The 15,593-nt window shown below is 37.8% G+C and overlaps 1 protein-coding gene across 2 annotated transcripts in view; it reads right to left on the reverse strand.

The window, feature by feature from the left end:
- Positions 1–11,754: 11,754 nt before the first annotated feature.
- The window catches only part of KLHL13 (kelch like family member 13), a 78,394-nt gene continuing 74,555 nt past the window's right edge, over positions 11,755–15,593 (reverse strand). For both annotated transcript variants that reach the window (XM_030807337.1, XM_004092499.2), the window contains one exon: positions 11,755–13,334. In XM_030807337.1, coding sequence (XP_030663197.1) covers positions 12,847–13,334 — 488 coding nt within the window. In that variant the 3' untranslated portion in view covers positions 11,755–12,846. The remainder of the gene's footprint in view (positions 13,335–15,593) is intronic.

Below are 15,593 nucleotides of genomic sequence, written 5' to 3' on the forward strand. Positions count from 1 at the left end.
ACAATAAGTCGTTTTTCATCCCTCAGCCCCTTCCCACCCTCCCATCTTTTGGAGTTTCCACTATTATTCCATTCTGTATGTCCTTGTGAATGTATTATTTAGCTTCCACTTATAAGTGAGAACATGCAGTGTTTGATTTTCTGTTTCTGAGTGGTTTCACTTGAGATAATGGCCTCCAGCTCCACCCATGTTACTACAAAAGACATGATTTCATCCTTGCATTTTTGACCTTCCTAAACACTGTGGGTCAAAGGTGCTGCCAGATCCTCTTGTTATGTGTTGCTACCATGGCAGACTTCAGGCCAACTCTCTTGACTCTTTCTTTCTTTGATTAGAGATTATACACATTCTACCTTGGACTCACCGGAAAGCAATGGTAGACAGTTACAATTTCACTGTTTTGACTCTATACAGTCTCATGGACCACACACATTCTACCTTGGACACGCCTAAAAACAACAGTGAGAACAGACAATATTTCACTATTTCTTTGTCCCACTTAAGAACGGAGGGAATCCCAGTTTTCGCTTAGTCACCATTCCCAACAGGGCCTCTATCCTTGATGCTATGCTAGCAATTGAGAGGCCTCTGCCCATGACTATTAGTGTCACTGTTGCTCTTCTCTTTCCTCCAGTGATTAGCTTTTAATCATGCTCTTATTACTGTGCTGAACCCTTCCACGGCCCCGCCACTTTCACATGGGCCTCTCTAGTTGTGATAATGCTCACTATTGGTGAAAAATTCCTCAAGAGGTGGTTGCCCACCTTGTATTGCTGCTACCCTCAAAGGAACTATAAATTGAGTCCTTCTCAATTCTTGTGAATGACCATGAGTCTGTAGCTAAGTGAACCAAGGGCTGATTTTTTCTCCATTTTCCACTGTCAAGGACTGACAAGAGGCCTGAATCCACCTCTCCCTCACTTAACAAAAGGACCATTTTCCAGAGACACCGATGTCGTGAAATGGGCTCATTGTTCTACAACCTATTGCACTCTTATATCTAACTCTGTCAGTCCACCAGTATCCTCCAGCACACTGGGCCATATGACCATCTGTTTCCTTTATATGCTTAAAATCTTAGCGAACTAGGTGGATGACTCACTGAGTTTTCAGGTCTTTGTAAGCTGTCTCATCACTATATATAGAAAAGAACAGATTGGTGGCTCCCTGCATAATGAGTAAAATGCTCATTTGGTAGCTTTACTAAAGCCACCCATTGCTCACCCTTCATAGTGTGTTGGAACATTTTAATTTTCCAGGATGCCTTATTGGATTTTTGTCTACCACAAGACAGCCCCTCCCTGACCATGCAGCAGCATGAGTAGTATGACTGAGATTCCCCATATGAATGGGTGCCCAAATCTCATTATGGCCACCCTCGCAGATATTCAAAAACGTGAGTGGTATGTGTGAGACTCAGTCTATGCCTCTGAGGCTGCTATCTGGTTCACAGTGAAGAGGAAGGTAGCAAGATGTAGAGGCTCCTTGATCAATGTGTTTGTGAGGCAATTTTTCCTGCTGCCTTACTACCTTCAGACTTCTAAGGGATAGTTCACTCTTCATAACCCACCCTCTACAAAGGGATCAGTTCTTCCATTTATATGCCCTGCTAACTCATTGAAATCTGTTTTTTTAACCTGTGACAACACACAATTTTTGCCTTGGAAGCAAAATTGGTAGTGCCTTCCTGATGGATGAGTGCACGTTCTTTCAAATTCCAGAGACTCTCGATATTTCTGTATATCCCCCCTAAGGTTACTGCCAGATATGCTTATGAAGCAGAACCAGTCCTGATAACTCACACGAAGAGGTAAGTAACTGATGGGGATTAAAATGGGAAACCTTCAAAGAGTAGAAAACAAAAAGAGCAGCCAGCAGATGTAGGAAATGTACACAGTCATGTATTCTAGCCATGTCCCAAGGACTCCTGGACTCCTGACAAAATATTTCTTCCCTGTTCTTTCTGGATGGAATTGTGCCCTGGAGCTGATTTACACTGCCTCAGGAGAAATTATTATTTACATCTCTTCCCAACTCCACTTTCAGGAATGGCACATGGTAGCTTAAAATCAACCATGGTGGAAATATTTATACCACAAATGATATAAATTGGGGCACCTCCCTTTCTTTTCCCCAGACTGTTAAAATGTTTACCTGCATACCACAGTATAAAAAAATGATTGAGCTTAAATATAAAGAACCCAAAAAAATAGGGGAACACAGAAAGCAGTCATAAAATATAATTATGTCACAGAACCCCAAGCATTTCACAGAAGTGATTCACCTGGCCCATCTCTTGAATACTTTCCTGTGTTTTTTTGTCCAATCTTGGAGAATGGATATGAAAAGCTTCCTGCAATAATGATCAAAATCCTTCTGTTTGAGATCATGGTACACAGGGTCTATGCCCTGCTTCAATAATTCATAACAAATTTCTCATTACCATTCCTTGTGCATAGCTATGGGTTTTATGTTTTTTCTCTTACAAAAAAAAAAAAAAAAGAATCAAACCATACCTCAGAGGTCATGACTCAGTTTTTTCCTGTATTTTGCTCTTGATTCTTCACTTGACATGAGGCTGAATGACATTCAGCCTATTCTGCTGAATAAGCATAACTTACAGTTTCCTGACTTTCTGATACCCTAGCACTGTGCTCATATGCAGTCATGCGCCACATAATGTTATGGTCAACAATGAACTGCATATACGACGGTGGTCCCATTGGATTATAATACCATATTTTTACCATACCTACTCTATGTTTAGATACAGAAATACTTACCATTGTGTTATAATTGCCTATAGTATTCAGTACAGTAACATGCTGTGCAGGTTTCTAACCTAGGTGCAACTAGGCGGATACATATAACCCACGTGTGTAGTAGGCTATACCATCTAGGTTTCTATAAGTACACTATGATATTCACATAACCATTAAATCACCTAAAGACATATTTCTCAGAATGTATCCCCATCATTCAGCAATGCATGACTGTACTTTAGGAACTCACCCAGGAGTGAGTGGCAAAGGTAAAAGTTATGAAAATTTTTTGCACCTGCTACCCTGATCTCACAGTCTGAAGTCATAGCCAATGGGGGCTCCCTCACTGATATGTGCAAAAGCAGCCCATTCTTGTTCTCTCTCTAACTTTAAGATCTCATATACTCCATGAGATCTTTTTTTGCTCACAGACCCTGTATGATATTCTGCCAGTTTCTTGGAAACAGCCTATATCTTAAATCAAAGATGAAACTCACTATGGCTGGATCTGCTAGTGCTTTACCACAATTTTTCCCTCTTCAGAGTTCAACCTTAGCCTATATTTCCTACTCTCCTTGAAAGTAGTGTGAGAATTAATGTGCACTACATCCAGATCTGCCCAACAAATCTCAGCTGCTTTTCAATTGATCCCTCCTCCCTTGTTCTTGCTCAGTGGGTTGGAGATGATAATGGCTGTTTGGGAAGCCATAGATAAAAGACAGTTCCTGAGTGACTGCATGGAACACAGCTACCGTTGACCTGGAACACAGTGCTTGACTGTTATATGAGTAAGAAGTAAACATGTTTTGTTTGAGCCATTTTCATTTTGGGTGTGTTTGTTACATTAGTTTAGCTTACCATAATAAATATAAAAGCTCACTTGTGTTCAATGCCATAGATTTCCCAGGCATGCTTCTCAGGTTTCTGGCTCTGCTTTTGACAGCTCTGAAAAAAATATCACCCTCTCGAATCCCTGATGAAAATTTCTATTGCTAGAAAATTTTTCACTGGTGGTGATCATTAGCCTTTTGAGCCCTTGGGCTAGAACAACTCCTCCTTCTACCACAGGCCCAGCATGTTCAGAGACTTGGCTGAGACATCATACATAGATGGTGCCTACCTTTCTTACTCTTGTACTAGCAAATATTCTAAAATTGTCCTCTTGGGCCACAAAGCCCTCTTCTATTCTGGCTTGAACAAAGGCTTGTATGAGATAGTTGGGGAATAACTGGGGAAATTTTAATATTTAGTGCATATTTAAATGTGTACTGCGTTAGAAATTAAGAATTTTATTAGGCAGGATAATGGTGTTTGTTTTAAGAGGGAGAATTCCTTCGGTTTTAAATATACATACCAAAGTATTTAGGGGAGAAATGTCATAATGTTAATTATTTGCTTTAAAATACTTTAACAAAAATTAGATTAAGCAAATATGAAAAAATGTTTACAATTGTTACATATAAATGAGTATGCACTTGTTCATTACACTATTCTACTTATCAGTACATTTGAAATTTTTAATATTAAAAATGAAATGAAAAACAAAGTCTATATTCCTTGTAAACAGCTCTCAAGTTATGGGCTTCCTTGCACAATCAAGTTTGAAATATTATGGTGCCCATCTTCTGTCTCTGGTCGTTTTGTTATTGTGCCTCATCTTGGCATAAGAGGCACGATGGTTTTGCGAAATGGGAGGGAGGGCACAGTAATAAAAAATGTCCTTCCCCTGGCTGCCCCATGACTCTGACTGTGCTCTTCCTAAACTCATCCAGGCCTACATGGAATATCTAAGACTTATATTGACCTGAACACTTAGCGTGAGGGAGAAGGCAGAAGATGGGTGTACTCCCAGTGGTGTGTATGCATAAGTCAACTCTTCTTGCCAACTCGCTGACTTGAAAATCCTGAAGAACAGATCTCTAGCTATCACCTCCTCTATCCTCTTCACGGGATCAGTTTTACTGACTGCCCACCACTACCACACCTCTAGATATTGCCATGTCCTTGGAAACCTTTTGTATTTCTATCAGTTGTCCCAAACATTTTATTCTGGGTCCCAAATTAGTGGAGACTTATGACCTATATGCATACATTCAGAAGCCTTCCAAATGTATCCACACCTTCCTTGCAACCTTCTTAATTCCTCTAGCAGGATAGTATCTTATCATCTCACTGACATGAGGGTGTTAAAAGCCAATTAGGTTTAATATGGGCAACCTTCTAATAAAGGACGAGAAAGAAGACACAAAATATGATAAGGAAGGTCACAGATGTCCCAACTTTATGACTTCTTGCAGCCTTCGGGCACCTGCTCCTGTGTCCAAGTATCTTGACCTCCACTCACTCTAATTTGTCCCACAGACACAGCTCTAGGGCAGGGGATTTTCTCTCTGATGGAGGGCGCAAGACGTTTGTGCAGCACTATGCCTCTGCTTCTTCCTTCCTGCCATAGAGCAGGAATATAAATGTTTAAGGCTAGAACATTCTAAATGTGTTTGGGTGCCCTGCTGCCACATTCCCAGCTATTCCAGACCAAGCCTTGTTACTAAGATTTGCTACAGCAACTTCATCTCATATTTGTTGTGTTTAACTAAATGCTCGGTGGCTTCCTTTTTAAGTAGTCTAAAACAAATGCTTTGAGATGTTAGCTCAGATTCTGCCATATTTTGTCGTTTTGCATTTGCTTTTCTACCTAAACCAAGATAGCATACAGTGAAGGCAATCAGTTATGAGATGCAACTGTGCAAATTCTCCCTCCCTGGCTGCCTCCCATTCTTGGCCATAATGATGGCTTTTTGAACACTGGAAAGCCTGAGTGCATGCCCGAGATTTGGTGAGGTGGAAAGTAGAAAATTGTATGGTATTTACTGACTCTTGAGTAGAGATCAGCTCTCTTCATGGACTCTGTCAACTTTTTAGAAATATCTGGCCCTTTGACAGGCAAACACATTTTCCTTTGGACATCAGGAGGGTAACTGTACCTTGACCTAGCTATTGTTGTAGACATCAATTTGGGGGACTGCTTGGCACGAATAACTTCCTTGTTCATGGGGAAAGTATCTTTTGTAGGGATTGAGTCACCAGCATTCATATCAGCACTCGGGCCCTTTGGCAGAGCCATTGCTTATTGATCCAAAAGTAAGTATTTGAGCTAAACCTGGTCAATGACTGTGATTACCAAGGAGTCTTTAACTGGTGATGCGGAGTGGGTGACATTTTCTTCGTGGTGGGGAGAGCTGGAAGTTTTGGGAGCTCCCAATCACAGTCAGTACCATGTCAAGGCAGCTGGTCTGCAGGAGGAGGCAATGAATCTCACCTCAGAGAAAAGCAGAGTCACAGAGTACTGTCAGCATTTCTTTCTTCCTCCAGTTTTTACTGTATCCTAGCTTCAGCTCTGGTCTTCCTAAGGTTTTGAGAGATGCCCCACTACTGCTCTACTATGTTTATCCTTTTAGTCTAAGCTGGTTGGAGTCTAGTTTCTGTGGCTTACGATCAGGGCTTCTTTTCATTCCACATGTACTAATGTCTACCGGAACTACTGTTCCTTTTGGGAAATGCCTTAATTAAGAGATTTGCATAAGATTTGCAAAAGCCTGCTACTAAGACTGTGTAGCATTTATGGTACATTTGGTGTTATGTGTTCTCCTCTAATGTAGCTATCATGCAAATTCCTCTAAGATCAGGAGGGAACCTATAGGTAGTTGTCTTCCTCTGGGTTTTGGTTTTAATTACCAAGGAAATGAGTAAGTTTTAAGACATGAGAACTGAGAAATCAGACTTTAGGTAATGTATTTCTCTGCATCTTGCTCTTTGGTGTCAGGACTTTGAGCAATCTAGAAAACTTGAGTGTGCTCCTCAGTGGTGGTGGGAGGAAGGCTTTTGTTATACAGAGTATATGGTCAGCAGCTAGTGAACAGTGTTTTCAGCCATTTTTGATCAGGCCCTACAATAAGAAATATTTACAATGCAACTCTGTGTGTGTGTGTTTGTGTGTGTGTGTATTGTTTTGTGAACATTTTTATTATATATACCTATATAGGTATGTATATGTGTATAAGTATATATGTATACATAAATATGTAATATATATATACATATATAACCAAAATAATAAAAATTCACAAAAACCTTAAAATTATGATGTATAGTACACTCTGTTTTATTCCATTTCTGTAAAAAATGTCGCTTATAATCCACTAAAATCAATTTTAGAACTAACACCAGCTGTACCAGCTGTTCTCAATCTTTCTGGTCTCAGTACTCTTTTACACTCTTAAAATTTTTTGAGGACACGAAAGAGGTTTTGTTCATGTAGATTATATCTGTTGATATTTACTGCATTCAAAATGAAATAGGAGAATATTTTTATATACAAGCATGTATAAACTCATATTCTATTACCTGACTGATCAACTATGTCATTATGCATTCTTTAGCCTCTGGAAAACTCCACTATACATTTGTGGGGAAATGAGAGTGAGACAGGCAAATGACCTCTTAGTATTGTGATGAAAATGATTTTGACCTTGTGAACCCTCTGAAATGGTCTCAGGGACACCAGTGTGCCTAGACCACATTTTGAGAATTTTTGTACTAGTAAGTTATGACCAGACTTTGAAAAACACTAATCTAGAAAAAGCCCAAGCTGATTACGGACAAACTGAACAAAGTAAATCCAATTAGCTAAATTTCGTTTCCCTATGTGTTTTCCTTTTGTTCTTCCTGAATGAGAAGGGTATTATGGTTAATTCCATAATGATTTCATATAAGATAATTAGTCTAAGCCAATCCATGCATGAAATTCCCCTAGCAACTGGGCCAGGGGCAGTCATATCTCCTAAGTTGACTCCATCAGACTGAAAAAAAGGATTTCAATTCCATGGTTGGGGAGAGGTTTTCTCTCTCTGGGTCTTAACTAGAGATGATACTGGCAACACAGGTTTACAAAGCTATTGCAAATGGAATGGGAAGAAAAAGAGAACCCTAGGTGTTTGAGGACATTTAGCTAATTATACCATGCCTGAGTCTTCTTTTACCTCCAAGAAGGCATTGAAGATTTGTGAGAAAACACATTTCCTTATTGTTAAAATTTGCGGTTTTTTGCTTCTTGTAGTAAAAGGCATCCAATACACTGAGGATTTAAAGAAACCTTATGAAATACCCCATCCTGATTTTTGCTGAGTTTCAGAGTATTTTGAAGGACAAGTTGTATATGACTCTATCTAGCACAGAACCAGCAAGTTGGTAGTTGGTGTAATTAATGAGAGATTTGCAACAGGAAATTGTACCTCAGAGGATAGGTGCTAGGATTTCAAAGAGAAGCTACCCTTTCCCTATGAGTACTCTCTCATTTCCACCTTTGTGGCCACAGAAACTGTATTTTATTAGGGCAGGCCCTCATTTCTTTATAGCCTTCCACTCATTTTACAAAGACCTGTTCCTATGACTCTGCTCAGATGTTGCTTCTTTACACCCACCATAGCCTCAAGCACAATACAGTGTAAGTACCTATCTCTCCAATTAGACTGGGCTCATGATGGCAGGAATTGTTTTATTCATCTGTGTAGCCTTAAGACTTTTCATTGACTGATACGAAATAGGTTCACAATAAATTTGTGTTGAAAGAATAAATGAATGGTAATGAAATATGCTTTTGTAATGCGGGGGTCAGTAAACTACAGCCTGTGGACCAAATGTGGTATGGCTCATGAGCTAAGAATGGCCTTCACATTTTTAAATGGTTGAAAGAAGTCAAAAGAAGAATATTGTGTAATACATGAAAATTATATGAAATTCAAATCCCAGTGTCTATAAATAAAGTTTTATTGAAACACATCCACACTCATTCATTTACATATTGTCTGTGTCTGCCTTCACACTGCAACAGCAGAGTTGAGTAGTTGTGATGAAGACCATATGGCCCACAAAGATTAAAATATTTACTGGCTCTTTACAGAAAGTTTGCCAAGCCCTGTTGTAATATCCCCTCTTTTTTTCTGTCGATAAATGTATGGCCTTTAGTCTCACTTTTTAAATTTGGTCTTTTTTTCTCTTAATCACATTGCCAAATAACACATAGAAGGTAAAGATGCATTTGACAAAGCTTTGATAATACTTGATAACACATGATTAGTAAGGAACACTAAATGTAAATAGAGATGAAATATCCACTATGAGATATGAATTATTCAAATTAGGTTCATTGATGAAATAAATGTTTTAATTGTCTGGCATCACTATTGCTTAATTATGCAAACATCTGATTTGATCATGTCAATATTCAGTATTTTTTAAACTGACAAATGCCCAACACATTACCTAATGGTTGAACTTCACTTACTACACATTACAAAATTGCATCCTAAATATTGCATTGATGTATTTTGTATCAGAAGTTAATGCATTGGTGTATTAGAATGTATTTCATACCAGAAAATGATGTATTGATGTATCAGAACATACTTTATATAGTATGTACAAAAATAATGCTGATTTTTAAATAATTGTGTATAAACAATATACTCATAATTGGCAATAGTTATCTTGATATGTGGAAGACGATGACTGTTTTCTTCCTTCTTATACTTTTCAATTTTTCTATATTTTGCATTTTCATAAATACCAGAAGTTTTAAACACCGAATTATTTGACCAATTTAAAATAAGATTCCCCATCTCTAAGAACTTGCTTTGTATTTATTTTTCTTCCTGCCTACTCACAAAGCTGTTTGATGTGCAAAGGACTAAACCTGTGGTTTTGTGGCTGAAAATGAAAAACACAAGGAAAGGCATAGGAGCTAAGAATAAAATTAGAGGCACAGCCAACTTTCCACACAAGAATGTTTGCTTACTATTCTTGTGGGAGGAAAACACGCAAAGGCCCTTGAAATGAGAAAATAAAAGGTCACATGGTGGAACCAATTAAACAAGACACTACTTAATTGCCCTGTGGTGCACCCTGTCATGGGCTAATATGGAATTATTTTAGCAACTCCCAAAGAAATATTACATATGTATGTATTTAAGTATGTATGTATATTTTAGTCTCTAAAGTAATTTTGGAAAGGAAAGAGTTTCAGGTCATAATTTCACTTTTCAGGGCAAGTACTGATTATCAGATGAATTTTCTAAAAATTATAGAAATAGGCAAATTCTGTCTTCATTTTTCATATTCCAGTAATCTTGACCAAGAAGGAAAATCACAAACCTTTTGAGATTTAGTGAATTCTATAACTCCTCTTTCAAGTAGGCTAAGAACTTAAGACCAAATATGAGAAATGCTTATAAAGCCAACTAATAACTGGCAGGTATTTTTTCATAAATAAAAATAGTTAATTCACTGTAAAGCAAAATGTGTAATAATTTTCCGGCTGTTAGAATTGTTTAGTAATAGCACCTACAGTAAAGTGTGAAATAAATTGCTATTCTAAATAACATACATAGATGCAGAAAAGCTATGTTGTCAAAAAGAAGTGGATATGTATGTTTTGTGTTATTCCCTGTGGCAGACTGCTAGAAGATCACCAGCCCCATTTCTTCTTCTTTCTGGGCACACAGCTTTCTGATATTTTCTAGTTTTCTTTGTGTTTCTATGTAGCCACAGAGCTGACTTCTGGCCACTAGGATGTGGGTACAGGTGATGTGGGTAGAGGTAATGTATGCCTCTTTCAAGCCTGACCACTATAGCCCTCCCACCTGCAATCCTCCATTTTTTTCTTCTGACTGACCGGAGAGGACTCTGAGAACCTAAAAGGGGGAGGCCACAAGATGGAAAGAACCTTTGCTGCTTGGAGAAGAGCCATCTGATCAGGCATGCCCCCATGCCTGATCGTTGTTTCTGAATTATCAATCTGTCTTATATACTCCTTGTATTAGTCCATTTTCACATGGCTATGAAGAAATATCCAAGACTGGATAGTTTATAAAGAAAAAAGAGGTTTAATGGACTCACAGTTCCACACGGCTGGGGAGGCCTCGCAATCATGGCAGAAGGTGAAGGGGGAGCAAAGGCATGTCTTGCATGGTGGCAGGCAAGAGAGCGTGTGCAGAGGAACTGCCCTTTATAAAACCATCAGATCTCGTGAGACTTATTCCCTATCACGAGAACAGCATGGGAAAAACCCATCTCCATGATTGAATTACCTCCCACCGGGTCCCTATGGGAGCTACAATTCAAGATGAGATTTGGATGGAGACACTGTCAAACCATATAATGCCTCCATTTTTAGACAGGTGTTAACTATGTGCAAATGGCTGAATTCACTCTGCCTATAAGCAGAGAACTGATACCATTGACCAGCTGCTCTGACTTAAGAACAATAATGCTCAAGAGGGATTTTCAAATTCATACCAAGCTTTTCCTAATATTCAAATGTACCGCTATTGAGAAAATTATTTCCTTAATTATTTAACTCAAGATAGAGGCAGTGACATCTGCACTGCTAATTACCTAATGGTAAAGAAATTTGGAGACTCACTAGTTGTGTTAACATAGCCCTAAATTTTTGGCTCAGATTTAATCTGATCATCTGCAGATAAAGTAGAGAAGATCACAATATGATGCTAATATAATTCTCAAATAATTTTCACAGAAACATTTTTCCTTTGGGATCCCAGGTCAAGACAAATCTCTCAGGTAATTTTATACAATCCCTTCTCATCAGGCAAGATGGATCCTCTTGAAGATCAGGGAGACTAAACTCAGAATTGTAACTGCTCTTCTGGTTTAGACGTGGCTGGCAGTTCTTCTGTGGTGATGAAAAGCCAGTTAGCATCTTCCATAATCTAATTCCCCAAACACAACCAGCAATGAGTTTTGATGAATAAGGATAGATTTTGTCAAATTCTTTTTTCCTTGAATAAAAAGGCATAAATATTCACTCATCCAAGCTGCTCAGAGCTGTAAATTCTGATCACATTTTGCCATGCCAAAAATATAGATATTTAATCAAAGGAAGTCAAATCAGACAGTAATGGGATGTCTCAGACCAAAATGACATTAAATGTTTTTATTGAACAAAAAAAGATAAAACATGGAAGTTGAATTTACTGAGCAAAAGCAGCTCTCCAGGTGAAGCTGCTATACTTTGTGCTAAATAACCTTATGAACTGAGTATACACAATACATATAATATGCAAGTTACCTCAACAGCAAAGGAGAAGGAGTAGAATACAGTTTTTGAAGATAAAATCTGGTCAAGTGACAAATTTTGTTGCTCAAAATTTCTAGCCCTTATCCACCTAAATTCTATATGGTTCTACATATATGCATTCAGTATGTGCATACTGAATTCCCATTTTAATGGAAGCTGCTTTTTGGAAGAATTCTTTTTAATTTCACATTTCTTTGATGTGCCACTCAATTTTTTAAAAAAATTATATTTGACATATGTGTATGTGTGTATGTGTATGTATGTATACACACTTTAAAAACACCAAACCCATGTTTATAAGTAGAGGGTTCATGCTGCTTTTTAAATTATTAGTGAATTTAAGCTACTTCTCCTGTGTGTCTAAGAAACTTTGTGTTCTCAATGCACCCACACAGTCAAGTGGGTTGACAGATATGTCAAAAATACTTTATGAAAAGAGGGAGGTAGCTCATGCGAGTTGGCAACCTTTTGTGTATTGTTTCCTGTTCAAGCAGGCTGCCTCCCTTTGACATCTTACAGTCAAAGATGAAAGGAAAACTTTTTACTTGAAGCCTAGTGAGCACAGTTGTACATTTACTATAATCCACCTTCAACTTGGCTTATTGGGTTTACTAATGTAAGATGACAAATACCTTACACCCAATACACAGCATTTAAAAAGTACTGAAGAAACATTTTAGAGACAATACTTTTCTTTCATATGTTAAACATCAGCTTCTATGGGATACATTTCCAGAATGGTTGTGTTACCACTTTATAAACATTCTAGGCCAAACAAAGAGCACAAATAACATCAATGTTGTCTTTTTTCCAATATCTGTATCAATTACCAGAGGCTAATCCTAACATATATACTACTTAAGGGGGAAAAAGAAGAGAATTTATGACACATTGCAAAGATAGAACTACAGCATCTTAGTTGTAGAGATGATCTTAAGGTGCAGAAAGAGGGGACTCTCTAGAAGGTGATGGTGTGGTTTCTTCTGGTGGAAAAACTGTGAGTGTGCAAGCACGAATGCCGCCAAGGGATTCTGGGAGATCAAAAACCTTATGCCATTCATCTTTATCTGGATCATATTTCTGCACTATCTCTACCATACAACGATTATTCCAAGAATACCCCCCAACCACATAGATTTTATTTTCGAAGACAGCGACCCCAACATCACTCTGCCCTCTTAACATGGCAGCAATTGGGGTCCACTGGTCAAGGATAGGTGAATAGTATTCACAGCTTAGGACATCATCATAATCACTTGTTCCTCTGAAGTGATTGCCACCAATGACATAGAGCCTTTCTCCCACTGTACACATGCAATGCAGACCTCTGACAGTGGTCATTGGTGCCTTCTGGATCCATTTGTCAGTATCAGGGTCAAAGCACATGAGCTCCTTTTGGAAAGTATCATGAGTAATTCCTCCTAAAGAATGAAAACAATAGTTTTGAAGTAAATAGATTATAGAAATGCAAAAGTAATTAAAGGAGCTCTGTCACAGGTAACTTTTAGTCACATATTATGACATATAGCTTATCAATACTGTTCTTAGGACTGTCTTCCCTCCGTAAATACATTCTCTGGATTAAAAGTAAAGAAAATAGCACTTTCATCTTCTTAAAGAACAAAACAATTACTTTTTTTGCAATCACTTACATTATTGCAATGACTTTCTCAAATGGAGATCCATGGTATTTAAAAGGCTTTGCTGAAGGAAAATATATTTTGATCACTGATAGAGTTGAGTCTGTAGTAAATTCCAACTACAAAGCATCGTTCACTACTTACTGCCTTTTAGTGGGTACCCTCTGGGTGTTGAGCACTGGGCTAGAGCACATTAAATTCCAGGTGCCCATTTCCTCACTTGTCACAAAACAATATCTACTCTAGTTATTGCATCAAGATTGTGACTCTGAAGTGAGATATTTATCAAAATGCTTTGAAAAAGTTGAAAGTCTTGCACAAGTGTAAAAGCTTATAAGAATATTCAGAATTGTTTATGTTTATAGAATTTTCTGTGGGCAGAGTGAGGGTGGATAATGTCATCTGTTATCAGAATGCATATTTAAAAATCTAAAGAATTAGAATGCTGAATATACATGGAATTTTATACATGCACCAATTTGCTGTTAATCTAATTTAGTCTGTATCATCTACAAAGTGTACTCTTAGATCACATATAAACCAGTCTCTACAATGAAAGTATTAAACTATACCTTCTAAAGACAAGGGAGAGAAGTAAGCTAATCTTTAGTCAAATCATTCAAAGCTTTACTGTCAAGTGGCCAGATGTCAATCACTATCACTGTTTCCTTCTGCCTTTTAAAAATATTTTCCTTGCACTTTACAGAATTCCCAGAAAGCAAAAGAGTGTTCATTGTTTTGAAAATCAGCTATAGTTTCTAACCACTCTTGATTGGGAAGGTCATTTCTGCAATATACACCAGTTGTGCCAAAGCACCACTAAAACAATTCAGGTGTCATTTTTCTCAGAGGAGTTGGAGCTCTCGTTATAATGGTACAGCAGCTGCCCACATAAAATAGATAGATGGTGTAAATCATTGATTAATGGGAGCATATTTATTACCTGGATGGCTCTTCCAATATAAGACGTTCTGTAGTTGCTCATGAATTTAACACCAGAAACCTGCCAATCATATACTACAGGCCTTTCATTGATACTTATTGATTACAGATTTCATAAGGCAGTGGTCAATCAGGCCACAAATAGCACCTTTACACCCTTGGTCTCTAGCAATGTAACTGCTGGCCTGGCACTGGCAGGCCTTCAAATGGGGAAGAATTGTCCCAGGCAGAGTGTGTCAGGGCCAAATGATAATAACCTGACTAACAAAGTTAAATGTCAATACCAGAGGTGGTCATTACATTAAAGTGAGACTTCTTCCTAAATTCTACCGGAGAACGAAAGCAGAAAATGCATTAAAAAAAGAAAGAAATTCTACAGTAGGTTGATTTAAACACCAACAATTTGAGAATGAAAGTTGCTACTGGGACACTGTGAACAAACTATAGCCATTTCAGAATTTTTTAACAGAAAAATATATCTTAATGTGCATAAAATACAGATAATCAGCACAGAAATATTTATGCAATGACACCATAGTAGAATCCCCTTATAATGCTAAGGAAGAAGGAAACCCACATTGTGGGCTATACTGAAAGAGAGAATGAACATTATTATGTACTACTATGCATATTGGAAGCACGTTTTATGCATAGGAGAGCTTATATGTTATATAATGATACACTCCTTCAAATAGTTTAGCTAAATCTGAAATAAAATGAATTAATTGTTGCTACAGAAACTATGAATGGTGTTTATTAGAATACAGAGCATGGGGACTGGAAAGCAAAATTTGAATGCTTTCCAATTTCTTCTAAGTTATACCTTACAACAAGATTGGTTTACTAGTACTCTTATCAATTTACAGAATGCCCAAGGCATTCATATGCAAATACACACAAAAATAGTTTCTAAAATCAACATAAATTATATTTTGATTCTCCATTTTTCTGGATTTTTTTTTTTTTTTTTTTTTGAGATGGAGTCTCGCTCTTTCACCCAGGCTGGAGTACAGTGGCGCGATCTCGGCTCACTGCAACCTCCATCTTCCGGGTTCAAGAGATTCTCCTGCCTCAGCCTCCCAAGTAGCTGGGATTACA

Source organism: Nomascus leucogenys, chromosome X, assembly GCF_006542625.1.
Source record: "Nomascus leucogenys isolate Asia chromosome X, Asia_NLE_v1, whole genome shotgun sequence".
Classification (NCBI taxonomy): Eukaryota; Metazoa; Chordata; class Mammalia; order Primates; family Hylobatidae; genus Nomascus; species Nomascus leucogenys.